This window comes from Condylura cristata, unplaced genomic scaffold (genome assembly GCF_000260355.1).
Source record: "Condylura cristata isolate star-nosed mole 26May11 unplaced genomic scaffold, ConCri1.0 scaffold00030, whole genome shotgun sequence".
Taxonomy (NCBI): Eukaryota; Metazoa; Chordata; class Mammalia; order Eulipotyphla; family Talpidae; genus Condylura; species Condylura cristata.
The window spans coordinates 26,559,145-26,584,505 of NW_004567131.1; the positions used below are offsets into that span (position 1 = coordinate 26,559,145).

Sequence of the window (25,361 nt, forward strand, 5' to 3'; positions counted from 1 at the left end):
AAGTTCTGTGTTCTACCTCTTTATGCATTTTGTGGCAGAGAGGCAAACTGTTTATTCTCTGTTGGGTCTCTCATTATATCCAACTTGTTATTTTAATATTATTTGTGTCTCTTGAAAAGTTCTCCCTGAAGCTTACCTATCTTTATGTGCCTTCAAAGAACCAACTTTTGATTTTGTTAATTATATCTTTTTTTCTCTATTGCACTCATTTCTGCATGAAATCCTTCTACTTTTTTTTTAAATTATTGTCCTTTTCCTAATTTCTTAAGTTGGGTGTTTAACTCATTCACATTCACCATTTCTTCATTTCTGTTTAACATTTACTTGTAAATCTTTACTTCCAACATTTAAGTGTGTCTGTAAGTGTGTCCCTTGTGAACAGCATATAGATATATTTTTCAAACATTGAGTGTGATGATCTCAGTCCTTGGAGCAGTGATTTTAGTCCTGTTGTTAGGGGAAAGGATGTCCTGAGAGAACTCTACAGATACAGGTTTTCTGGACTCTGCCCCCACCCCAGACACTGAAACTACAAATTCCATCATCACCAAAGGGAAGCGTGCTAGGACCTGAGGGTGGAGGTAAGCAGTCAGATTTGGGTATAACACTGGACATGTGGGCTGTGGGGGCCTCTTGGCCTCGTGGCTCAAGGCTTGCCTCTGGGCTTTTCACCAGCAATCAGTGTGATGTTGGAGTTCCAAGTCAGCAGAACTGGTAGGGCGCATTGACCAACTTATTTATCTTTCCCTGAGTTATTAATTTCCCTTTTTCCTGAATAAATCCATTGTTAACCTTTTTGTGTGCCTGCAGTTGAATCTTGTTAGTCCCTTGGAAAATGATTCATCTTTGGTTTTCATGCTTTTAAGATCCTCTATTTTGGTATTCAGCAGATTGTTTTTATACCTCGGTTTGATTACCCTTTTTTTATTTGGTTTGGTAACTGCCGTGCAGAGTGTCCTTGTACTCATGTCTTTCATTTAGTTCTAGAAAATCATCTTTAAGTTGGCCTCTCCCCTTGTGATCCCTTCCTCCTGGGCTTTGACTTGACATCAGAATTGCTCACTGTCTTATTTCATTTCACAACCTCTCCCTTGCATTTTAGATCTTGTTTCTTTGTGGTGCACGCTAGGAACTTCTACAAATCTATCTTCAAGTTCACGAATTCTCTCTTCAGGTGTGTTTAACATGCCATTTACCCCAGCCGCTGAGACTTTCTAAGTAGGATAACCAATGTTATTCTCTTCAAGGTGTAAACAGGGACTCTCAGTTTCTCCCTTTTAGCCTGCCAGCATTTAGAAATGTCCTCAGAAGTTCTGCCTGTGTAATAACTGTTCAGGTCTCTGACTGTATGTGTGTGTGTCCTTGCTGAGGTTTCTCTTATTTCCACAACTTCAGTAATGCAAAGAAATTGTATTTTATGAAGGACATGGCTGTTCTGAAGCAAGAGTGCCCTCAAAATGACTACTTTCTTGGAGTATGGGAAGTAGAAGTTTGGACCTGTTTTTGTATTAACAAAAGGGGGAGGGAGTATGAGGATTTAGATAAAGGTGGAAACATTCCATTGCCATTAAATCATTTCTAAATAAATGCTAGTTATTATTTTTTTTTTGGCATGAACTAGACCTCATATTTCATCTTGTAATTGTTCTTTGGCTACCTCATGTGTTTGAGGCTTATTTCCTTAGTGACTTCAAGTAGCCACCCTGGTATTTTTTTCTTCTATTTAGAATCCCAAGAACCCTCTGGCCCACTCCACCCCATCTAGCAGTGGTCTCCAAAGACCCTATTTACAATCTGAAAAAGTATAATGCTCTATGCTATAATGCAATGATGGACGTAAAAATAGGTTCTAGAAAAGGGCTTAGGAGCCAAGTTGGCCCAAATGGAAGTCTTTCCTGGAATTTTCCAGATTGAAAACAGAGAAGTCTCTCTGCTTGGCTGCAAATATGAAATACATATGAACCATTTGGTGGCCATTTTCCATGCCATTTGGAACAAGTCTATCTGTTGCCATAGTTAAAACCTGAGCCTAAAGAAGACACTTATAAAGTGATGATAAAGAAAGGGTAGGAGAGGCCCTCCCTGGTGGAGCATTGGGTTGGAGCACAGCACTGAGATGCTAAAGCCACTTCCGCATGAGTTCGATTCCCGCCTGCCCCGGAGGTGACCACATGGCGTGGCAGACCTCTCCTGACCCGCTCGCTGCTCCCCTCAGCAGTGTATTTCGTTGATCTGCCTGTTCTGCTCCCCACTCTGCCCCTGGTAAATTCTCTCACCCTCCACATCCCTGGCCTGTACCCCAGTTCTGTATGAATAAATAAATAAATCTTAAAAAAAAAAAGAAAGAAAGGGTAGGAGGGGCTGCCAGTAAATGTGGATGGTTGCCAGAGCGCCCCCTCCTGTGCCATGGCTGGGCTGCGCTCTGTCTACTTGCCACCTTCAGGGCATGACTTGAACAATTGCCATCATCCTCCCAGTATAACAGACAATTAGGCTAGCAGAGAGAATAAGATTCATACACTTTTGCAATGGCCCCTCCCCCCTTTAGAGAATAAGCCCCCCGCTACTTAAATTCACAACATATAAGTTTGTCAGTCAATTGGATCCCATCTGTCCTTTGACTTCGAACATCTGTAACATCAGAGTGAAACAATAACTCCTTTGAAACACAGGAAAATAACCCTATCCTCATTTCAGGCAAATGAATCTGGTTATAACAGAATTAGAAAATATCAACAACTGATTTTTGAAAAAGCAAAATTAATTGGCAAGTATTTGTTGCCTCAAAAATAATTTAAAAGCCCCATTATGGAAAGACTCATGACTACATAAATCTTATATTATGTAATATATATTATATTATACTATATTATATTACACTATATTACATTATATTATTGTATTATAGAAAAAATACAGCTCCAGATCTTTCAGTGACATTACAAAAGCAAGAAGGACTAATGTCTGAACATACCCAACTGAGTCAGCACTTACCCCTCCCTGCAAAATCAACACAGGATCAGGATGGCATGAGAACATTAATAAAAGCTGGCCCCATGTAGAATTATTTCAATCACAGTCAGTAGAGAAACACTCAGACCCCTTAGAGCAAAAGGTAACTTCTTTAAAACTCCTGATATATATCAATTTAAATCTAAATTCTAATATAGTCAGTCTTTAAAATTTTATAATAAAAGACATATGTATGTTAATATTTGACAAGAATTAGGTTGCTTTGCGATTCATTCCTCCCAAATTCTGAGTGTTCCTGCAAATCATATTTTTCAAAGTGGAAATCTGCCTAGCATTCGATTCAAAAATATATTTCATTATAAAAGCTAACATGAAGTTCTTACTGTATATTAAGCACTGTTCTAAATTCCTTACATATATTAAGGCATCTGATCATTATAACCCTGTGAGTTAAATGGATTTAAAAAACAAATGCATTCGTGGGGAAAAAACTTGCCTGAGGTCACTCATTACTTAAATGATGGAACGTGGACTTGAACATGGGCAGTCTGGCCCATGTCCTGACCACTGGGGACTCCTGTTTGCCATCACCAAGAAGCCATGTAATTTGCAGAAACAGCACAGGGAGTCAAATTTCCAGTTCCACTACCAGCAGCAATTCTCAGAAATCTTGCTCAACTTCACTAAACCACAGCTCATTTGTGAATTACTGTAATGCCATAAAGAGGGGTTATAAAATTAGGGGGGATAAATGAATGTAAGAGTGAATATCAAGTATCTGGTGCCCAGTGAGCATTTGGTAAGATTCGCCTTACTAGAGGATGGGATTTTTTTGATATTCTAGTTTCCATTGGATAGGTATTTATATGTTTAAATCAAAATGCTGAGGCTAATATATTTCCATTAAAAGAGTATCGTCCAACACAAACTCATTTAAGCCAATTCAACTCTGATCATTTTCTAAATAGAAAATCATTACTTCCAAAATATCTAGTTTTGTTTTCAATTACAGTTGTTTTTTTTTTTTTGCACTGGGATCAGTTGCATTTATTTGTCAGTGTTTTGACAAGATCAAATATGATCAGTTAAACCTTTTCTATATGGGCTTCTTTTGTCAAAATTATTTCTATTAAGTTCAGGTTCCCCTAGCCAGAATCTACAAGATTTTTTTTTGTCTAGAAAACTTGGTTCTATTCATCAATTTTAGTCAGCAACAACTTTACTATCTGCAGTTTTAGCCAGTGTTGAATTTACTTTGTGTTCATAAGTTTCCACTAAATCTAGTTTTCCTGAGGCCAATTTTTGAAGTACTGTCAACAGCAGAAATGTTATTTTCCCCAGCGATAGACAATGTCAGTTTTAGTAATATCAGCTTTGTTTTTAGAATTAGTTGAGATAATTATAGATTCATATGCATTTTTTCCATTTTTTTCACATACAGTTTTAAGAAATAATACAGAGCAATCCAGTATATACCAGTTTCCCTGATGATAACATCTCATAAATGATAGTACCACACACACTTCAGTTGTTGATATTGGTACAGACAAGATACAGGACATTTCCATTATCAGATGTATTCCTCATAGTCACATTCATTTCCTATAGTCCCCTACAATCACTAATCTATTCTCTATTTCTACAATTTTGTCGTTTCAATCATGTTATATAAATGGAACACCACATTGTATAACCTTTTGGGGATTTTTTTCACTCAGTATACTCCTCTAGAGATTCATCCAAGTTGTCATGTACAGCATCAATTCCCTTTTCAGTGCTAAGTAGTATTCCACATTGTAACTATGTTTTTTACCTGTCAAGTCATTGAAGGACATCTGGATACTTAATGTGTTATATTAATAAAATGGTGATTAATTTTCAAATATTGAATTAACCTTGTATTTTTAGAATAGTTGCGGTGTACAATTCTTTTTATATATTGCTGAATGCAATCTGCTAATATTTTGTTAAGAATTTTTATGTCTGATGGATATCAGTTTTCATGTTTTTTTTTATAGCTTAGCATGACTGGAATAACTTCATGAAACAAACTGGGACATGTAACTCTCCTGTTTTCTGGAAGCAGTTGTAGAAATGGTGTTAATTCTTTTCTTTTCTAAGTGTGAAATTATTGAATAAAACTTTTTGGGTCTGGTGATTTTAGGGAAGTTCTTGATTTATGAATTAGTGACTATTCAAATGTTCTATTTCATATTGGGTAAGTTGTGGTAGTTTGTATTTTTGGAGGAATTGGTCCACTTATTTAAGTTGTCAAATTTCTGCATGTGAAGTTGTTCCTAGAATTCACTTTATTTTTGATGTCTACAGACATCAAAGTGACATCCTTATTTTATTTACGATAATTGATAATGTGTCTTCTCTTTTTTCTCCCCAGAGGTTTGTGAACTTTATTAAGCTTTTCTTGTTTTCTTTTTTATAAAGATTTATTTATGCATACAGAACTGGAGTACAGGCCAGGTGTGCAGGGGCAGTGCATTCATCAGTGACAGAGTGGGGAGCAGAGTAGGCAGATCGTGGAAGTACATTGCTGAGGGGAGCAGTGGAAGAGACAGGAGGGGTCTATACTGTGCCATGTGGGTCATTTCCAGGGCCAAGGATTAACTCGCACTGAGGTGGTTGTGGGCTAGCTTGCAGTGCTGCATCAAACCTGTTGCGCCTCAATAAAGAGACGGCCCTTTATTGAGCTTTTCAAAGAAGCTTTGTTTCATTGATTTTCTATTTTTGGGGTTTTGCTTTTACTTTGATTTCTGCTCTTAGTTTTTTTCTGCAAAGGTTTATTTGCTCTTTTGCTGAGATCTTAAGGTAGGTGCTTAGTGACTGATTTGTGACTTTTCCTCTTTTCTCATATTTGCACTTAAAGCTATAAATTTCCCTCTCCACATTTAGTTGTGACCCACAAATTCGACATCTTTTATTTTCAGTCAGTTCAGTGTAATTTTTAAAATTTGAGACTTTGAAAGATTATTTAAAAGTGTCGGAAATTTTCCTGTTATCATTCTGTTATTTCTAGTTTGATTCTATGGTGGTCAGAGAACACATGATTTTAATTCTTTCCAGTTTCTTAAGTTCATGGTTCAGGATATGTTCTGTTTTGGTACATGTTGCATTGGGACTGGAAAAAAAATATTTATTTTGCTGCTTGCCATTGGCTAGAATTGCCTATAAATGGTTAGGTCTTGTTAGATGATGTCGTGAATTCTGAATCTTTGTTGATTTTCTGTTTAGTATTTATCAATTACTGTGAGAAGGGAGTTCAAGTTTTCAACTGTAATTGTGGATTTGTCTATCTTTTCCCAATTTTATTAGCTTTTGCTTCACATATGTATAGCACTATTTGAGCAATCCGTATTTAGAATTGCTGTCTCCTTGTTGGGTTGACTGTCATAAATTTAGTGTTCCTCTTTGTTCTATAGTTTCTGGTTTTGTTTTTCCTTTGAAGTACACTTTTACAAATGTTTTCTCCCAGCCTGTTGCTGGGATTATATATATATTATAATAGTTTATTTTTACATCATTTTGTACATTTTTTTTCATCTCAATTGTAATCCCCGTGGGTTTCCCATCACTGAGTCACCCGTGTGCCATTACCATAGTCCTGTGCACGTCCTTCCCCATTTTTGATCCTATGATTTTTTTTTTTTTGCAGGAATTTTTTTTTCAACTTTACAAGTTTAAACATAATATGTCTTCTGAATTTCAATAGGTTTATACTTTTGGGGTCTCACTTAATTTCTTGAATATATAGAGTTAGCTCTTTTACCAACTTTGGAAAGTTTTAGCTATTGCTTTCTAGAATTCCTTTCAGTCCTGCTCTCTTCCTCCTCTTCTTTTCGAATTCCCATACCACAAATATTAGGCCTTTTGTTGAAGCTCCCTGGATTGATGAGGCATTGCCAAGTTTTTTTCCCAGTAAATTTCCTGTCTCTACGATTGGATAATATTAACTGTTGTTAAAGTTTCTTTCCTCTGCTCCCTCCATTCCATTGACCCAGCCACTGTGCTTTTCATTTTTTGTTATTTTTATTTGGTTCCATTTGTTCCTTGTACTTTTTGTTTCTTTATTGAGGCTCTATGGAGACTTTTGCCAAGACTTAAGTTTTCTGGGTGTGTTTCAAGTGTATTCATAATTGCTTGTTGAAGCATTTTTATCATGACTAATGTCCTTTTATAGCTATCCTAACTTTTGTCATTCTCTTGTTGGCTTCTATCGGATTTGTCATTTCCATTCAGTTTGAGATCTTCTTGTTCTTGGTGTGAAGAGTGATTTTCCATTGCATTGGATATTTTAAAACTCTGGCTCTTATTTAAACCCGTTTTTTGGTTTCCAAAAAACCTGTTTTTTTTTTTTTTCTCCAGAAAGGGCCTCATTGACAGCAAGTAAGGATAGAAGTCTCGTTCTCTGCTCAGCCTTCATTGCCAGCTAAGAGGTGGGGGCACTGTGTATCTCTGGGGGGAGGCGCTCCTCATCACTGGTACATCACTGGGGTGCTGGCTACATCCATTGACACCTCATGGAGGGAGAGCTAGGAATGTTTTGTTACTGCCCCTCACACAACATCTGCTGACCCCAACAAAGAATGTGTGGCTTTGTTGCTGGATGGGTGACACACACCGTTGTTCTTCACAGACTTCCTCTACACCATCTTGTAGTGAGATAAGGAGCACCGGTGACTGTAATGGTGGTGGTTGAAAAGTCTAGTCTTCTCATGTGGTCACAACTGGCAATGCCAGGGTAGAACACTCCTTATCACAGCCTAGAGGGGAAGCTCTCGGCTCCCCAGTCTTTGCTGGCGTGGTATGGTTGGGGCTACTATTTTCCTGTGGTATTGGGCTGGAGTAGAGATATTATCTGGAAGTTTTTGTTAGGCTTTCCTTTCCCTAGTCCTTTGGCTTGAGAGAGCAAACTTATTGTGCGTGGAGGGATGGTTTGGGGGTTTCTGGTTTCTTTAGTGACAGGTCAGGGAGATAGGAGGCCAAATGGAACTCTAAGGAATTCCACTATGTTGTTCCTCAAGTCCTGAAAACTTCAGCCATTTGTATTCTTTCCATCTTCAGAATCTTCTTGTTTGTTTCATATATGATATTAGGATGTATATGTGTAAATACATGCACATATAGAAGGTATAAATGTTAGGATGTTTTATGTAATATTTACAATATTTTCAACATTCTATGTAATGTTTATAAAATACTTACATACTAAAAGAGGAATAGGGAAACATAGTCTACTTCATGTTGTCAGTTATATTTTGTATTGATCATTTTTACCAGTAATATTCAAAAAGAACTGGATAAAAGAACAAAAACCCTGTATTTATTATTTCTTGGAACAGAGAGAAAAGAGTTGACAAAAGGAATGGCTTGTAGCTGTGGTGTCAAAACAACTTGCTTTATTGCTTTCAGCTTTACCATCTATTGACCATCACTGAAGAATGTGTAAAAAGAAGTTGAAGACATGGCCCTTTACATTCAGCCTAGTTTGAAGGCAAAATATGGATGACAAAATGGATGTGCCTCACAAAGCAGTAACTGTGATGCTCAGTCAGCCAGGGAGGTGATGGAGAAGCGTGATGCCAAGAAGTGGCACCTGGAGGACCCCACATTCCAGCTAAGCAGCTGAATGGTGACTTAGTTCAGAAAAAGCAGATTTGGGCATAATGGGAGAAGGTAGCTGGTGAGGAGGTAGCTGGTGAGGAGGTAGCTGGTGAGGAGGTAGCTGGTGAGGAGTTGGGGGGCAGTCTTATCAATAATAAAAGCTACAATATTTAATTATAGGGCAGGTACTAGGTTCTAAGTACTATGTCCAAATTTTACATGTATTATTTTATTTAATCATTAAGGCATCCCTTGAAGTCTAACTTATTCTATTTTAAAGATGAGGAAACTGAGGTTGAGGAAGGTAAGTTCCTCAAAGTCATGCAACTATATTAAGAGGTTGAGTTAGGATGCGTGGGAAGTCTGACTGGAATATCCCCACCACCACCCTCCCACAAAGCCTGGAGGGTGTGTGGCATTTAGCTAGAACAGGGGATTGATTCAGAAGAGAGAGAATAAGATTGGGGATTGAGGCAAGATGTATGAGCCCCTACATTTTTGAGGAAAGAAGTGCGGGCCCAAGTCAGCCTCTTTGGAAATAGCAGGACAGGAGAGGCAGTAGAGGAGACCCACAACAGGGGGGGCTACAAACAGAGAAGAGGGTCCCCGTTTCCACTATATGAGAAAGTGAATCTCACAAGGAACTCTGAACAAAATCCCTTACCAGGTGACCTTTCCTGTCATTTTGCAAAATCTTCCAATGGGATTTATTCTCTCCTTAAGACAAATGTTACATCAGGGTCCTTTAAGAAAAACATTTTTAGGATTTTTCCAAGGAGACGTTGAGATGTGATGGGTTAAATTCTACTTAGCTTCTGGCTCCTTATTTTAAAAATGTCAGGTTGCTGAATCATGTTTAGTCATTCATTTGGAGCTTGGTTGGGTTAATTAGATACAATGTGGGTAGACAGAATGACATCATATATCTTCCTCAGAAGAGATAAAGAAGAAACAGGATGAGAAGAATTCCAACAGAATTTTGTTCCAAAAGACTAGATAGGACTGATGGAAAAGAAAAAGACAGAGAATTAGATCAAGTAGTTTCCAGTGAGGTCTGGATAGCTTGGCTGTGGTAGAAAACTCTTAACAGTCTTAGCAATCTGGAACTATTTCCAAAAACTTTTCATAGAGTGCCAGTCCCCTGGGATGATCTGAGAAAATGAGGGTTTCCCGGTTTGTGAAAAGCTGTTGTGATAGGTTAAACAAATCCATTCGCTGCAGACCTTTTCAGAGCCTTTAATTTTTCCACATGTCCAAGAATGCCCAAATCTACTAGTTTACAGGAATCTTTCCCTGAGATTTTTTCATGTCTTATGTCTGACACTTCCCCCTTTCCTAGGTTCTGGAACATAACAAAACTGTATCCCCTACAATTGATTTTTCTCATTCTTTCATTATGTACCTACTGATTTGAAGATTACTTGAGCCCTAAATGAATATTTTCTACTTAAATCAAAAGTTACAAAGGCAAGTAATTTCCTAGAAAAAACCCCAAAACCCCCAATATCTATTCCCTATCCTTTCAATTATCCAAGTAAATCAATAAACTAGTTCATGAGAGGAAATTGTAGCTATTTTATATACTTACAAAAAAAAATCAATGCTCAATTATAACCCGATTATAAAACGGATCACCCTGCCACATCTCTTTCTGGTCGCCTGGGTGTGAGCGGTTTGTCTCTGGTCCTCAGTAGTCTCCTCTCTGCTGGGTCTCCAGCCCTGGACCAGCAAAGTAGCTTGTGGGGACCGCTCTCCGGTGGTCTCTCCTGGAGGCCCGGGACATCTCATGGAGGTCCTGGAAGCAGGCATCTTTCTCCCGCGATATTTGCTCCATCCTCTGCTCCTTTTTCCGAATGGCTTCTTTGATGCCCTCGATATGACACTTTTCCTCTTTCTCGGCTTTCAGCTTCAGGATGTGATGGTTCTTCTCCCGCAGGGTGTTCAGCTCCCGAAGGTGCTGCACCTTGTCCCCGAGGTTCTTGTGGGCGTTTCTCCTGGCCTGCCTGATCTTCTGGTCTGCCAGCTGCGCCAGAAACTGCCTGTGCATCTTCTTTTGTTCCTCCAACTCTTCCGCGCGGGACCTGACCTGCTGGAACTGTTCCTCTTCTCTCCGGGCCTTGTTCCTTCGTTCTCGGTGACGCTCCTTCATCAGGCTCTGGTGGACCTCTTGGGAACACTGCGAACTCTGCTCGAGGGACAGCTTCCTGAGGAGTTCCTCCGCCTTGACCTGGCAGTCCATCAGAACCTTTCGGGCCTGGTAATTGACTAGGGAGCTAAGGTTAGCTTCATGGACCTTCGTCTGGCTCTCCATCGTGTGCAGCTGCTTCCTGTGACCAGCCTGCTCCAGCCTCTTCTGCAGCTGCAGGCTGTCATACTCCTGCAGGTCCTGCAGCGTCCTCTCCTGCTCTTGCACACGCAGCGCTTTGCACTGCTTCCGGTGCTCGGCCTGGGCGTGCACCTTCTCCAGCTTCTCCTGGCGCTGGTTCTCCTGGGCCTGGGCACGGGCCCTGTCCAGCTTCTGGCACTGGTTCACTTGGTCCACAGCTCGGACGCTCTCCGACGTCTTCTGGCGCTGTTTCTGCTGGTCCTCCAGGTGCGCCTTCCACGGATTCTGGTGCATGGCGTTCTTGGTCCGGCTGTCCCGCCTGCGGACACGCTGCTGCTCCCTGCTGCACTGTGTCTTGTGTTGCTCCACCTGCTGCCACTGCTCCTGGCTCTCCTGCAGCAGCAGCTTCCTTTCCTTCTCCAGAGTCATCTGGACCTTCTGGTCCGATTGTTTCAGCTCCTCCCAGGCTTCAGCCGCCTGCTGCTGCAGCTCCCGCATCCTTTGGGCCTTCTTGAGCCGAGTCAGCACCAGGGCCACAATTTTCTGGTCCCTGGAGGACAGTACCACCTCCTCCAGCTTGTTCTTGAGGATTTGGCTCTGCATTTCCTTGCTGGAGACCGAAGGCTGGGAGTACTGGCTGGCTAATGACTCCACCAGGTCACTGATCTCTCTTTTCTGGGTGTACTCGCAAGCGGAGGGAGTTCTGAACTCTTGGGACTTCTCCGTGGGGACGGAGGAAAAGGACCCGCCACCCTGTGCTCTGCAGACCCGCACAGCCCACTGATCGCCACTTTGCGCCTTTTCCATCCCCAAAGTGCCACTCAGGGGAGTGTAGGTCCCCTCAGGGTAAGGTGGGGGTGAATCCCCCAGGGCTGGAGGGAAGTGCTGGTAGAGAGGTTGCTGGGGTTGCTCCTGCCACGCGAGGATGTGCTGGCTGCCCTCCCGGGACCGAGGCTTGGTCTTTGTCTGCCGGCCGGCATTGTCCAGGTGCCGGCAGTGGGACCTGTGTTTCCTGGCGCGCGGCTGGGGCCTCCGGGCCAGGTCGCTCAGGCTGTGGCTTTCCCGTGGCGGGTCGTGGTATCGGTGTCCCCGAGTCCACGGTGTGGGTGGGCTGCATTGGGGCTGCCAGTGCGCTGCCGCCTCCCTCCCCTCGCGGGCAGTCCCGCCCCAGGAGTACAGGCGCGGGTCCGTCTGCGCCCGGGCCGCGCTCAGCCGCGCAGAGGAGGTGTGCTCTCCGCGGGGCGGCGATGTCTCCCACAGGTCTGGGCAGGGCGGCGGGGAGAAGCGGTGAAAGCTCTCCATTCCGCGTCCAGGCGCGCGCAGCCTCTGAGCCGGGTCCTCGAGCTGCTTAGGGGCGCTGCGGAGATCCGCCCCGCCCCCCCCATTCTGGGGCTCCGGGTAGCCTGTGACGCTCTGGCCACTTCACAATGCGCCAGGGGCCAGTGGGTCGCCCTGCACCGTGGCCTTCAGGCCTAGGGAATGTCAAGGGTTTCTTTTAAAGATGAGGGTGCATAAAACGGACCAGTAAAAGGTTTGGGGCTTCTCCCAGGCTGGATGGTGATCCTATTCTGTGCTCTTCTCTGGGGGTACAAAGGTTAAAGGTTTTAAATAGCATTCTCCAATCATGGTTACCTCTTAGGGAACAGGAGCGTCCACTCATCCCAGGTCTTTTCATTCACATCTCCTTGGAGTTTCACAACCCCACCAGGCAGGCTGGTCATATTACCCGATTTCCCCAAAGGTCACTGAACCCGTGGCAGGGATTTTTGACTTCAGTTCTCTCCTTTTCTCACCATATCATGCAGCCTCTCAGAAAGTGAAGCTTGAATTGAGGCATGCTATAGGCTAAATATTTAGGTTCCCCCCAATTCCTTTACTGAAGTCCTAACACCCCCCCCCCCAATGTGTTATTTGGGGTCCCTTTGAGAGGTAAATGGGTTCCATGAGGTCAGGAGTAGGAGCGTAAGTCCCCCCTCCCCCCATGAGGTGACTAGTGTCCTTAAAAGAGGAGGAAATATGCTCTGTCTCTCCTCTCTCCCTTCTTCCCCCTTCCTCCCCAGGGGACTTCCAAGCCTCCAAAACTGTGAGAAATGTCTGCTGCTAAGCCACCCAGTCTATGGTGTTTTGTTATAGAAATATCAGCTGATTATGATGACATACTTTTAAGAAAATTATGACCAGATGTACACAGGAGGGTCAGGGTGGCATTGCCCTGGAAGCCACAAGGTATAGCCTTGACTAGAGTGACTGAGCCTCTGAGAAGCCGGCTCCTTCCTCCTGCAGTTTCAAGAACTGTCATTAGCACATCTATAGCTGAGCCTAGATTTCTAATGGCCTGCTACTCATGCCTGCTAGAGGAATTATTTTGTGATTGAAATTTTTACTGGGAGTCAACTTTTTAAAAAAGTCAAATTTGAAATGGAATTGTTAAGAAATATTTAGGCATGGACTGAGTGCTGCTGATTCCTGATACATAGGGGTCAGCAAAAACATAGCTCTCTTAGATCATATGCTGTAAAACATTGCACACCTCCAAATGAGACCCTGGCCAGTGCCAGCCCAACTCCTGTCCTAGAGAAGCAGTGGGGTGTGGGTGAGCACAGCACAAGAGAGCAACCCTGTCACCTGCTGAATCACCTGGGTGGTCTGTGTCACCCGAGTCCTAGTTTCCTCAATACTGCAAGAGTCAGAGCTATCATATCTCTTTCAGCCCCAAATACAACAGGATAAAGGATTTTAGTCTGATAAATGCTACAGCTTTCATTCTAAAAAGTAAAATTCAGTTCATTCATGAAAAAATGCTTACAACATTGCTTGGCATGTGGCTGCTGCCTTATAAATATTAGCAGCTAGAATTATCGTGATCATTATGCCAAGAACACTAAAATATAGCAGCGCACGACTGAAGGTAAAGACCTACTTTGGAGCAGAGCCAAAGTTAGAATCCAATGGCTTCCATTCCTAATGTGGGGTCCTTTGACCTCTTGCCTTCTGTGAGGCCCTCAGAACTCAGCAGAATTGAGGCTAACTGTGCTGATGCAAAAAGGGACATTGTCTCCCCTTTGTAAAGCTACAAACATTTTTTGGAGGTCTGGCCCAGAATTAGTATGCTAATGTAGGGCCTTGCCCACAGTATTGCCAGGAGATACACTTCCAGGTAATAGATGGGCTGAGAAAATGTTAAATAGTAGCTTTACTGGGATTTCAGGAGGGAGCACTTAGTTCATGAAGGAGTTGGTGTGGGTTGCTTATAAGGGGAGGTTGAATACTGGGTGACATCGGTGTTAAACCTGGGAGGCCTCTAGGATCTCCTGCCAGAGAAATAAGCAGAGGCATGCCAGGCAAAAGGAGCTCCATGGCCATGTTACAGAGCCCTAGAAATGCCTGGAATGCTGGGTCTTGTGGGCTTGTGCTGCAGGGCCAGTAATGCAAGCAAGCAAGAAGGAAGTCTGACCTGGACAATGGTAAGAAGACAGGGGATAGTGGGTACAATGGACAGTTCAGAGGTCACGGGACCTGATCTGAAGGTGGATTCAATTAGAGAAAAGAGCTTCCTAGCCTGAATGCCTGGGAAGATGGTGTCAGCGATAAGAGGTCTCAGTCTAGGTGACCTTGAAAACTGCTTTCTGGGAGTGGAGTGAAGGAAGTTCTAATAGCAAGTGAAATTCACAGAGAACAGAATAAGGACTGTCTGGATGAAACAGAAAAAAAAAAACAGGAAGAGGGTCCAGAAGGTCAGTCTTCTATCCTGATTAAGACCCCGGGAAGGTGACAAGCTAGGACCTCAGTCAGCTCCTCCTTGAGGACAAAAGAAATGCTCTGTAAATGCTAAGGTGCCAAGCATCCCTTTGAGATTAAGAATAATCGGCCTCATTTTTATTTGGCAGAAAAACCCTTAATGTATTTCACTGGAGGCCTCTGAATTTGGGTCTCTTGGTAAAATGAAGATCTGAACCTCTTTTCTTCATTTGTGTGAGACTTGGGCACTATGGCAAATGAATTCTGACCCCACAATTCGAATTAATCTTCCAGAATAGACTGTTCTTTGGTCCCTTCCATAGAATGATGATTAGCTGTTGTGGTGACTTCAATCTCTTCGCAAAGCTCCTACTTCTGGGATGGGCCAAGGGGAGAAATAAAACAGAGAAGTAAACTGTTTTTGAGCAACCAGTAGCCACATCTTGGGATGAGCACTTGTGTGCAGGTAGTTCCTGTGGCAAAATGTTGCAGGAAATGCACACTGGATTTCACAACCTTACTAGGGAAAAAAAGAACAATAAATTATCTCAACACTTTATACTGGTGACTTGTTGATATGGTATTTTGAACACAATGGACTAAATAAAATATATCATCAAAATTAATTTCACATGTTTCTTACGACTTGTTTTAATGTAGCTGCCAGTAAATTTAAAATTGCATATATATGTATATGTAATACATTTCATGCTCTATTTCTAGATAATTAGATTAGAGAATTCCAGGTAAAACTTTTCTAAATAATTAAGGTTTCCCAATATTCATGTTGCAAGTAAAAGCCTTCAATATCTAGGTAATTTTTATTTGATGTAAATCTATTGCTCTAAAGCCATCTTTTCTAAGAAGATGATATTTGGGTCAGAAGATAGTATTTTTTCTCTGTGGCTGGATGATAGGATAAATTATTAATTTTCAAAAGTCAGCTTTGCTGTATAATTTCACAGAAATTTAGCTCTTTTACACCAACTCCCACTTTTTTCTTATACACAAGAAAACAGATGCCCCAGAGTAACAGAATAAAGGCCACTCTCAATATGTGAATTCAAGATACATACTCATTAAAAATACCAGACCCATAAACCAGTGTTAAAAAAAAAAAAAAAAACCTTATGCAAACCCTCAGGGTGGTAAATGGAAAAACTTATGTTAATGCAGTACTAAGAATGAAAATTGTAACTTATAAATTTCTTTCTTTCTTTTTTTTTTTTTACAAAAAGAAAATAGTAGAGTAAGAGCCTGGCAATATAGCCGCGTTAAGTTCCCACATAAACAATCATTTACCCACAATGCAAATATTCCATGTGCATAAGTGCTTATGTGTGTAAAATTGATGGCTGACATATTGAGCATGTGTGGGACATTGCTCTAAGAGCTTTATATGTAAATCCTGCCACAACATGCTTCTTCTGTGAGACACAGAAAGAGAATCCCAAGATCAGAGAGGAGTTGGCAGTGGGGCAGGGTGGGAAGGGTGGGAAGTCCCGCCTGGGGCCTCACCTGGGGCTTAAATACAAACAGAGCAGAACTGTGTGGGATGGAGCAGACAGGATTTTTAAGTTTTGCTGCATTTGTAGGTTTTATTGCCTCTAAGGATGTTGATGTTTTTTCACATTTCTAACCTTACTGCAGTTAAGAGCAGGAGAAGATAATTACCAATTCTTAAGAAGAATGGATGTTCAGAGTAGAAAGCTGCTCACTTGTATAGTAACACAACAGAGCTGAAGCCTAGTTTGGGACTACACAACAGCGACACATAAACACGGAACCACAGATAAAGTTGGTTTTGAGATTTTGCCACAGATACCGTTGTGCTAAACACAGGAAAAGCTTTCCCAGTGGATGCTTGGGGAAACTGCTGCCATTGAAAACGTCCAATTTAGAGTGACTTCTTGGCTGGCAACATAACAGAATTTAGGTATTGATTTTTTTTTTTGAAGAATGTGCTTTATTGAAACTTTAAAATTCAATACTTCTAAATTCAAACTTTTAAACTCTTTTTTCTATTTTGCTAAAGTTGGACTTGGGGTTCTTAATTTCAAAGGAAATTTGTTTTTCAGAAAGGAAGTTCTTTCTGCAACTGAAGTCTGGTGATGGATGATTTGCAGGGCCTGCTGCGTCAGCATATACTGGAACATGTTGTCCATCCTTTGCTGATGCTGTCAGCAGGGTAGGCACCCTCAGCCCACTGAAATTCCAGCCTCCATATCCAGCACTTTTTATGCTATGGAGAAATTTTCAGTGGGCAACACAGTGTTCTTTCATTAAAAGTCACCCACACATAGGGCTGGAGTAGAACTGTTAGGGGGAAATGATGTCCTGAAGGAACTCTGCAGAGTTCTGTGGACTCCACCCCCTACTCCAGTGACTAGAAACTACAACTCCCAGCAGTACCAGGGAGACAACTGCGAGGACCCAAGAGTGGAGCTAAGCAGGCATTCTGGGACTTTGGGGCATATATAGGGAGCCATTTTAGACGTGCTCTCTCTTTGTACCACGTGGCTCTCTCTCTGGATCGAGCAGCTGGTGGCTGGTCACTTGGTCTTGGTGGCTATTGGAGTTCCAAGTCAGCGGCGCTGGAGCTGGTAGGATGCTCTAGTTAACTTGTATCTCTCTCTCTCTTTCCCTGGGTTGTAGCTTTTCCTTTCCCCTTTGTGAATAAACTCACTGTTGACCCTTTTGTGTGTGCCTGCAGTACAACTGAATTTTAAGTGCACAGGGGAGGACCCACAGACAGGTGGCCCAGTTCACACTGGGGTGCCCTGTAACAGAACTTCAGTCTGTCTGCGCACTCAGCTACCACTTCCCTCTGCAGGGAACTTGCAAAGGTGGCCTTGCCCACCTGCCTGAATTTCTGCATGACCACAGTTCCGGGCCAAGTCATTAACTGTCCTTCTTTCTACATGGCATGATGCCCCTTCTTCAAATCTGGGCTCAAGGGAAGCCTCTTCTGACCGCCCTTACTGGACGTTAGTAGAGCACCAGCTCTCTCCTTGGCCTGTGGCAGACTTGGGGGCTCTGTGAGTATGTAATTAACAAAGTCTCCAACTGTACATTCCATGAAAGAATGGTTGTGCCTACTTTTGTCACTACCACTCATTATTCTGCTTGGTGTACCTCTGGTGGCTGGAACAGTGCCTCGTACCTCACAGGCACTGGGGAAATATTTCTTGGAACAAAACTCAATAAAAGGTAGCACCAAAATTACAATTTGATCACAGCCGAGCTGCTCGGCTGGGCATCAGTCCTTCTACTTGAGCTGAATGCAGTGATGATTTCCAAACCTCTGACTTCCCCCAAGCCCTCAGCTTGGTCCACTCATTTTTTGTTCGTGTTCTTGGCCCCTAGACAAGATCACAGTCATCAGACCAAACTTCTTCACCATCTCCCTCTCTGTTTTCTTCTTAGACTCAGAGCAGAAGTTGCCCCTGAGCCTTGTCAAAGCTACACCCCACCTTCTGAGTCTGCCCTCCACCCTCCCCACCCTAGGTCATCGGGCCATCGCTCTATTCTGTATTCCCAACCTCTCCTCTTTGCTTTCTACTTTAGCCACAGAGCTGTGCTGTCTGTTAGGAATTTCTGCAACAAGGGAGATGCTTTCTCTGCTCTGTCCCACCTGGTGGCCACCGAGCACTGTATCTGTGACTGAAGAAATGGAATTTTATTTTATTTAGTCTTAACTAATTAAATTAAAAATTTTAATCAGCTCATGTAGCTAGCAGCCTCCACAGTGGAGAGCAAAGGTCTAGATGTAAGTTTAGAAGCATATGACTTAAGTTAAAACAGATTGTAATTGCACCACTTTCTAAGCAAATGGCCTGGGAGAATCTACTTAAGTTCTTTAAGTCCTGGACTTTCTCATCTAAAGCTGTGATGATGATGATGATACTAAAGTTTGGAGTCGCTATGAATCACCAACTGTATCCATTCACTATGTTTGCAGTTATCTCCACTGTTAGACAGTCCTGTAAGCTCAAGATGTTTTAACTATTCTGACCTCAGGGGAATAAAGTTCTCCCCTGAGAATGAAAAAAGTGATGTTATAAAGTCCACTGGAGATGCCATCAGCAGGGATACAACAAATCCTCTGTTGCAACCTCTCGCACTGATTCCGGAACCAGTCAAGGAGAAGGCGGACATGGAGGGGCATGGAAGTCAAACCTATTGAGCTTCTGGCTACATTGTTCTCTTTGGATAATGGAAATGAGAAAATGTTTTCAGCTTTCTGTGGGTCTTCACTTACTTTAGCTGCACAAGGTGTACTTACATGAAAAGACACTCATTGAGCCAATCAGCACAAGGCACATAGTAAATATAAAGAATAAGACTTTGTCCCTGCTCTTGTCAACTTAGATGTACCTGCTCTACAATAGCAACTGCCAGAAGAAAGATACTAAAATATCAGGCAATGTCAGAAGTAAAGGAAACCACTTGTAGGTTGGAAGGGTGAAGAGTGGGGATAGATTATTGCCTGGAGCGTGACTGTAGACCCCGGGGGGACCAGCTCCTTTGTTTGCTTCAATTTTGTAGCTCCAGTACCTACAGCAGCACTCCCCATAGTAATACTCAATGCATACTTGCTGAATGAATGGGTAGCTACAGACAGAAATTGTATGTTTCAGAAGTCTATGCTTAGATTCATAATTGTGAACTTCTGGAGGGCTGTCATGATGTCTATTTGCATGAATTTGCATTGTGTTGGACATATCTTAGGCACTCAATAAATGCCAGATGACTGTAGAATAAGTGATTCCACCGTGAGGTTTATCTTCTTTCCATCCCTCCCCCTGCTGTCGCTAAGTATTAGTTTTCCTGAAGAAAACATCCATGTCAAGCTGACAGTGGTTTAAAGGTGGCTGGCCCTTAAGAAGCCAAGGGGAGAAAAAATGAAGGTGATAGAAGATGACAGGACAAAAAGGTCTGGAGAAAAAAAAAATCTTAATGTAGTTATTTACTAAACGTGTCTCTAAAAGTGCTGGTTTACCTTTACCTGGTGGTCCTGCAACCTAAAGATTCGCTATAGGTGATGACATTGTTAACCATCTCTCTAGCAACATTTGTTTGATTTAATGCAAGAGCCAAATGTTGCTATATAGAGGTCCAAGTTTAAGTTAATGAAAATTTATCCAATTCAGAATTAAATCAAAATGCTAAAGGTCCAATGAATATTTTTGGTAACGTTCCCCCCACCCCCAACAGTGAATTAAGGTTAACTAACTGAAATTATATTCTAATATATTAGAATATACCTAATATCTGTCGTAACAGAGAGCTGCCACTTCGGCCCTGAAGTGCCTATTGGAATTATTCAAGGCTTATTTTAGTGAGGAACCTACTGGATATAGAGTTAATTGGTGGGGAAAGAATCCAAAGCAAGAGAACATGATGACCTTTACCCTGAAGGGGTTTATCATGTATGCAGATAAAGCAGATCTGAAAAAAGAAGGGAACAAAATCAGCAAAGAGTGTGAGTACATGAGTTCAGATTAATTTACAGTCTTTTAGCAGAACCTATAAATTGCCCATTAAAACCTGAGCTTTCTTCCTCCTCCTGAAACAGCTGTCTCTGAGACTACATTTCTCAGCTTCCTCTGCAGCTATGTGAGACCATGTGGCCAGATGACCACATGATTGCATTATGGCCAGCAGAATGTCATTAGAATAGATGTGGATTGCTTTCAGCTCTGACCCCTTTCCATATGGGATAATATAACTTATTTTTTTTAGTTGGGCTATCTTGATCCAGTTTTGAGACTGGCTAGAGGTTGATCAGTTCTACTTCTTGAGCAGTTGATTAAATACACACTCCCAATCACTTCCCCTACTGACCATCTTACTCCACTGTACTCTCGTGTGCCGGGGCCAGATACCAGGCAAGGACGATGACTTGTATTTTCCAGAGCCTCTGAAGTTACTCAAATTTAGCCAAACCATAGGGAGCCAGTGAAGCCTAACAACCCACCCCTCTTTCCACACATACGCTGCATCCTAGAATTCCAGCTCTTCTCTCGCTCTGTCCTTGTTACTCTCCCAAGTATAACATGGCAACCTTTCTTGTTTGGCGCTCTTAGCAGCAAAGACTCTGCCTTCATGTATTTGAGTGTCATGGTGGTGGGTTCCACCATGTTATAAAAGAGTTTAAATGGTAAAGACCAGTGGCTCTTTCAAAGCATGAGATTAAGACAACAAAGTTGCCTTCTTTCTGGTGCTGTGGGAGGGTGGTGCAGATTTTCTCCAACCAAGTTCCTTAACTCTCTCCTCCATCATCTCCCTGAACTTCCTACAAAGGAGAAAGAAACTTCTATTACGTTGGCACCACTGATTTGTTTAATCATCCCCTGCTAATGCCATAGTTACCATTCTTATTACAAGAAAATGATCAACCCATTTCTAAGAATCTAGTATAGAAGGAAGAAGCTTCCAGAGAGAAACAGGAGCAGGCCCGTCCCTGGCACCATTGGGGCCACCCCAACACCCCTATGAAGTGAGGAGTTTCTGGAGGGGAAGCAGTGTCGGGCTGCTTCAAAATGGCCAACTAGCTCCATGGTCAACCTTTCCTGAGCATCTGTCCCCTTTCCTTCCAAAGGAAGTCTGCAGCTGAGGGACACCTTAGGTGACAGATCTCCATCATCTTTATCTTCAAAAAAAATTCTATCAGTGTGTGGTATTCTCAAAGTGAACGTCTCTCTATGCTTATCTTTTTCTCTCTTGTACATTTCAAACTAATTTTTAATTATATAACCATTGCCTAATAGCCATCTTACCAATAAATATATGAACAATTATGTTAAATATTAATAAAATAAAATAAGAATCTTAGAAATAAAACCAAAGTTGTTTTTTTTAAATACATTTTTAAAAAAGTTTATTTATGCATACAGAACTGGGGTGCAAGCCAGAGGTGCAGGGGCGGTGAAAGGATTCACTAGAGACCAGAGACAGAGTGGGGAGCAGAACAGGCAGATCAATGAAGTACACTGCTGAGGGGACCAGCGGGCGGGTCAGGAGAGGTCTGCCCATGCCATGTGGGTCATCTCTGGGGCGGGGATCAAACTCGCACCGAAGGGGCTGCAGCTCACTTGCAGTGTGGCATCCTAACCCATTGCGCCACCAGGGAGGGCCCCAAAGTATTTTTTGACTGTCTCTCCCCAACAGTTGTATCTACTCTCACCAACCTTGCAACCCTACTATCTGCTGTGCCTCGCTTTAGGCTTTTTTCTTTTGCATTCACAGCTATTCCTCGATGGCATTTCCCCCATAATGTCTTAGTGTACATTTTATTCCACATTTTGCTTCTTTAACTCAAGAACAATATTCCACAGAGCTCTCTTACCTGGAAATCCAATTTATTCTAGTGATCACGCAACATTCCTTAGTGTGACCAAAGTACAATTTATTTATTCATTCCATTATTTAGTTTGTATCCAATTTTCCACAATTCTGTTGTGCACATTTGTGGATCTCCTGGCCTGAGGGTGCTTCAGATACTTTCCAGGTATAACTCCATTTAATCCCATCAACGGGTGCAGGAGGTAAGTACTAATATAATTTCCATTTAGTGGGTGAAATGTCGAGGCAAACATGCCAAGCTTTCTTTAGAGATAATAACAAATCATGCAGTTGCAGGGTCACTTTACTCCTCTCAACAGCTATATGGTTTAAGGGTATCCAGGACTTGCATTAAAAGGGTATCCAGGATTTGTTTTAATCAGGTTTGGTAAGACAGGGGGACCTGTCATTATGACAATGGTGGTCATTAAGGAAGAGCTTTTCCTACTCACTGCTTGCTCCCTAGAAACAGGAGCCACAGTGCTCTGTGTAGGACCCACTAGGCAGCACCACAGCTGGTCAGGAGTAGAGAGGGTGGATCAGGATGGGAACCAGACAAGAGCCCACATCGTGGTTTCTGTGGGAAGGAAGAACGAGATCAGACTGTAAGTTTAGAATAAGCCAATTTGAATAACTTCACTGGGTTGATATTTAGGACTAAGAGTTGAGAAGGATTGTGAAGCAGTGTGCCATGGGGGTTGGCACTCTGGGCATCAAGGGACTGGAGCTGAGAAGGAGGAAAAGAGGGCAACAGGGCAGGGTGCTGGACTGTGAGTGATAGAGGCTGGACATACATCCATAGGCCCTGGACATAGGCCCTGCCTGTCAAGTCTCACTGTATTCCTTCCATGCCCACAAATCTCCAATGTTCATTCTTATTTTGAGGAAAAACCAGATCACTGCCATGGCCTGTAGGTCCCTAGCTAGGTAACCACTCCAGTCTCAGACTCCTCTCCCAGGTTCTCCCCATCACTTACTCACTCTCCTCACTGATGTCTTTCCTGTTTCCTGTCATAACAGTCATGCTTCTGCTTCAGGGACTTTGCATCTGCTTTCCCCTCTTCCTGGGGATGCTTCCTTAGAAACTGTAATTCACTACCTCATCATTGGGATTTTATTTAAATGTCACCTTCCCAGAACTTCTCTGTCCCCTTTATTGAAAACCTCAGCCTGTATCTCTCACAGAGTGTGTAATATATTTCTAGTTTTTTCCTGACTCCTCTAATCCATCCTCTTCCGCTTTATGATCGCCTGGTGCCAATAAACCTGGAAGTTTCCAGCTTCCCTTGCAGCTAGGTATGGCTATGTGAGTAGATTCTCGCCAGTAATATATGAGAGAATTAGTTTGTTTAACTGCCTCACTCGACAGAAAGGAAACTGCCTTAGGTTTCCCCTCAGACTGGACTCAAAGGCAAACAAGGGAGACAATATGCTAAGACCTTGATATCAGACTTTAGTTTGCAAAACTGAAAAAAGATATTTTTATTAAGCCACCCAGCTTTATCAAACCAATACATGAGATAATGTTAATAAATAAAAAAAATGGTGTCCCAGAGCGGCCTTCCAAATATTGTATCCTTAAGGTTCATCAGTAGAAACACAGAATTTAAAATGCAGGCAGGTCTAGTTGTGTGGTGTACTGGTCAGAACCCATGGAATAGAAAAGTGGAATACTTTTCTGGAAATAAACTTTTGATTAGTATGTGGGTGAAACTTGAGAAATTGAAATTTATCCAGGAAAAGACTATAAGATTGGTGAGGAGTCTGAGAATTGTCACACAGATGGAAGTAGCTAAGTTAACCCAGGGAAAGGAAGATTCAAGGAGACACAAAACCATTTCCAAATGAATGAAGTGCTGTCTCAAGGAAGAGAAATTCGATTTTGCTGTGTGAGCCCCGAGGGGAGAGCCAGATCCAATAGGTAAAAGTTTCAGGGAGGTAGATTTCAGTTCAATATAAGGAAGGCTTTTTCTAAGAGAGCTGTTGGCAAATATAACAGGCTTCCTCAAGAGGTCTTTGATGAGGTTGAATGACCACTTATTAGAAATATGAGAGAAGAAACTCAAGGTTAAATTGGGTGTTTGGATCAGATAAACTTGGCTGTTCCTTTCAATACTGATATTTTTTTGTATAAATGGAGTGAACTCTGAGAAACAGATTTCAATAGTACTTAAATATCTCTCTTTTATTTGTAAAAACAAGTGCATGGTTGATAAATACTTTTGTGCTTTGTTGACTTGATGGCTATTAGAAGAGCTTTAGAAAATTTACTGAGGAAAACCAAAAAAGAAATAGAACTTTGGAAATGTGGAGGTCTGCTAACTAAAGAGGGAGCCCCAAAGTATAGGCTTTAGCTGGAACCCACTTGCATGAAATCTCACAATCTTAAACTTAACTCTGTGCGAAGTTGCCATCTCTACTTTACCAAGCAAAAAAAAAAAAAAAAATCAGTCACCCAACAAAAATACTGATCTACTAAGTTAATCTATCCTTAAACAATTTGTTAAAATTACCCCCAGTGAGTTGACACAGTAAGAGCTGTAATTTCCTGACGACCATCAATTTGTGAGACTTTGGGAAACTGATAGAAACAAGAGATGATTTGGTGGTGAGACCAGAATCACGGTTTTCATAGCCACAAATTGCTACAGAATAATGGGGTGCCGATGCTTCTAAAGTACTGCCTGATGGCACCGTCTCATTAGCTCACACCCCGTAACTGCTGAGGCTGGAAACTGGGGCCTGGAAGCCGGGTAGCTAGAGAGAAGGCCAGCCTTGGGGAGGGACAGCGGGCGCCATCGCTCAGGCGGAGTGAGCCGCTCTGGCTGGCGCCAGCATGGAAGAGGCGAACGCTCTTTACTGGGGGCTGGGAGAGCGAACACCCCTGGGACCCTATAGGTGGCCGCAGAAGCCCCCCCTTTCTTCCACAGAAGCACTGATCCCTCCCCCGCCGAGGAGAGCGCTCCCCTAGGGGGCTCCTGGGAAGGACCGGAACTAGTCCAAGACCAACTAAGAGTCCTCACCAGCAGCCTGCGAATACCCAGGGTGCAAGGAAAGGGGAAGCGGGTCTCTTAGTCACCTCGTTTGTCATTCGGGCTTCTGGAGGACGTGCAGAGCCTTGGCGGGGCGGAGGGGGGGAGCTGCGGGTGCGAGAGTAACTCCGGAATATAAAAGACTTTGGCAGCTGAATCTCCTCCCCCAGATAACCCTTTGGTGGTGAGGGTCTGCCGGCCTGCGCACTCTTGCCCCGCGGTTGGCACCCCGCCCTCGAGCAGCCCAAAGCCCAGCGCTCTCCCGCGCCACGCCGCACAGCGCACAGGGGCACAGCAGCACCAGCAGGGGCCGCGGCGGGCGCTCGGGC

The 25,361-nt window shown here is 42.7% G+C and overlaps 1 protein-coding gene across 1 annotated transcript; it reads right to left on the bottom strand.

Moving 5' to 3' along the window:
* Positions 1 to 10,276: 10,276 nt before the first annotated feature.
* CCDC185 (coiled-coil domain containing 185) lies at positions 10,277 to 12,217 on the bottom strand. Its single transcript, XM_012731269.1, has 2 exons — positions 11,123 to 12,217; positions 10,277 to 11,035 (listed from the first exon to the last, which is right to left on the bottom strand). The coding sequence occupies exons 1-2, from the start codon at positions 12,215 to 12,217 to the stop codon at positions 10,277 to 10,279; spliced, it is 1,854 nt and encodes a 617-aa protein (XP_012586723.1).
* Positions 12,218 to 25,361: the final 13,144 nt, after the last annotated feature.

Bases quoted from the DNA above. Each gene is read 5' to 3' on its own strand.
- CCDC185 (XM_012731269.1), bottom strand. From the start codon at position 12,217: ATGGAGAGCTTTCACCGCTTCTCCCCGCCGCCCTGCCCAGACCTGTGG. The intron at 11,036-11,122 runs GTGAACCAGTGC...GTGCACGCCCAG, and splicing joins GCGTCCGAGCTGTGGACCAA to GCCGAGCACCGGAAGCAGTG.